This window comes from Arachis ipaensis, chromosome B08 (assembly GCF_000816755.2).
Source record: "Arachis ipaensis cultivar K30076 chromosome B08, Araip1.1, whole genome shotgun sequence".
NCBI classification, from domain to species: Eukaryota; Viridiplantae; Streptophyta; class Magnoliopsida; order Fabales; family Fabaceae; genus Arachis; species Arachis ipaensis.
Window position 1 is genome coordinate 10,704,194 of NC_029792.2, and position 1,805 is coordinate 10,705,998.

Genomic DNA, 1,805 nt, shown 5'->3' on the forward strand with positions numbered 1-1,805 from the left:
TATATATTAAAGTGAAAATATTTATAATGTAGATATATATATTTTTCATAATCAATGAGAAATAAACACATTAATATATATATAAATATAAAAGTAGAAAAGAGAAAGAGTTACCCTTTGGTGGTGAGGGTGGTGCCAATAAGAAGGGTCTGAAGGCCAAGGTGCAGGAGGCGGTGGCTGATGAGGTTTAGGCGGCCACATGTGCATGGTGGGATGACCCCACACATGTAAGGGTCTAAACTGGGGCGGCATTGATGTAATTGGAGTGGGAGGAAAACCAATGGTTGGTGCAACCCAAGGGCTCACCTCTCTCTTCCCTCTCCCTCCACCATACATCTGCCTCCGTTGACTCCAACTTGCTGCTTCAGCCTCCCGAGCTAGTATATGCTTCCTATGTGATCGATATTTCTGCATTCAATTTTCCACAGTTTAGAACAATATATACCTCTTCAACAGTAACTATATATATTGTTACCTGAAGGTGGCTAGCGATGTTATGGCGGGTGAGGCAGTCAATTCCCATGATCTCTAGAATCCTTGAAGGGACTGCTTTATCAACTCCCAGCTGCTCCACTGCTTGAACAAATCGCCTGTGCAATTCTGGGGTCCAATCCACCTAATTTTATTTATTTCACACAAATTAAACATCATCAACATTACTATATAGGACAGTTGCATTAAATTTAGATCTTCTATGACACCCTGTAGCTTATGGTACCCGTGAGTGAGTACCTTCACACTCTGGGCGACAGTATACAGATAGAGACAGAACCTTAAAACGTTCATTAATTTCATCAACTTCACCCAAGCCTAATTACTTAATCATCTCATATCCAATGAGTTCAAGTCAAATTAATTAGTAGTTGCAGAGAAAGTAATTTCTAAACTTACTGTACTTACCTTCTTAACCTTTTTCTTGGTTTGATGAGGATTCTTTGATTGACATGATGAGGAGGAAGATGATTTTCTTCCTTTATTATCACCTTCTTTATTACCAGGGGATGGATTCACTACGACGGATCCATCTCTTTTGCTCACTATCTCCTCCCCTCGACTACTCGACCCGGATTCCGAAGAAGCCGATTTGCCACAACCATTCAAGACTAGGGATGAAGAATTGTGAGCTCCGCTGAGTGAGAAGTCGGCGAAGATGTCAGGATCCATTTCGAGATCCGGCAAGACATCTGCGTGGCTGATGCCGGCGAAGAGATCGTCGAAGTTGATGCTTTCCAACAAATTGCCCTCGGATAATTCAGCAAAGTCGTCTTCTCCAATGATGGATAAGGTCTCCAGGTCCTGTCCTTGGATTTCATCATCTCTGTTGGTCCTCAAAGGTGACACCGCAAGCATCAATCCTCTCCCCAACACACTCTCAAGTGAATGAAAGATAATTTGAATTTGAAATTGTGATGAACAAGCAAGGAGTGCTTAGCTAGTTAGTGCATGAAAAGTAGTTGTTGGATAGTTTGGAATTGAATTATTTGAAGAGTTGGAGAAGGAGACCTTGGTTGGATGTGTGTGAACCACAAGTTGTGTTATGAGAGAAGTAAATGAAGTCATTTTATATATGTTTTTGTTTGGGCGTGTGGCGTGCTACACCAGCTACATGCAACTTGCAATGCACCTCCCATCTGCGTCTGCAAACAATAATTCTTTCTCCACCATATTCCATAAAATCAAATCAAATCAAATATAATATTCAAAAAGCACATCGACTTGATTTTTTATACCAAATTTAACTATTTTTATTCATCTTAAATTGATTTTCTTTCCTATTCACGTTATTTTTCACGACAATTATTAAG

At 40.1% G+C, this 1,805-nt stretch overlaps 1 protein-coding gene across 1 annotated transcript in view; it reads right to left on the reverse strand.

Annotated features, from left to right (window-relative positions):
* LOC107613652 (transcription activator GLK1) overlaps nt 1-1,552 on the reverse strand; it is a 5,505-nt gene extending 3,953 nt beyond the window's left edge. The window contains exons 1-3 of the mRNA XM_016315746.2: nt 901-1,552; nt 476-616; nt 115-408 (exon numbers count right to left, since the gene is read on the reverse strand). Coding sequence (XP_016171232.1) covers nt 115-408; nt 476-616; nt 901-1,350 — 885 coding nt within the window. The 5' untranslated portion in view covers nt 1,351-1,552. The remainder of the gene's footprint in view (nt 1-114; nt 409-475; nt 617-900) is intronic.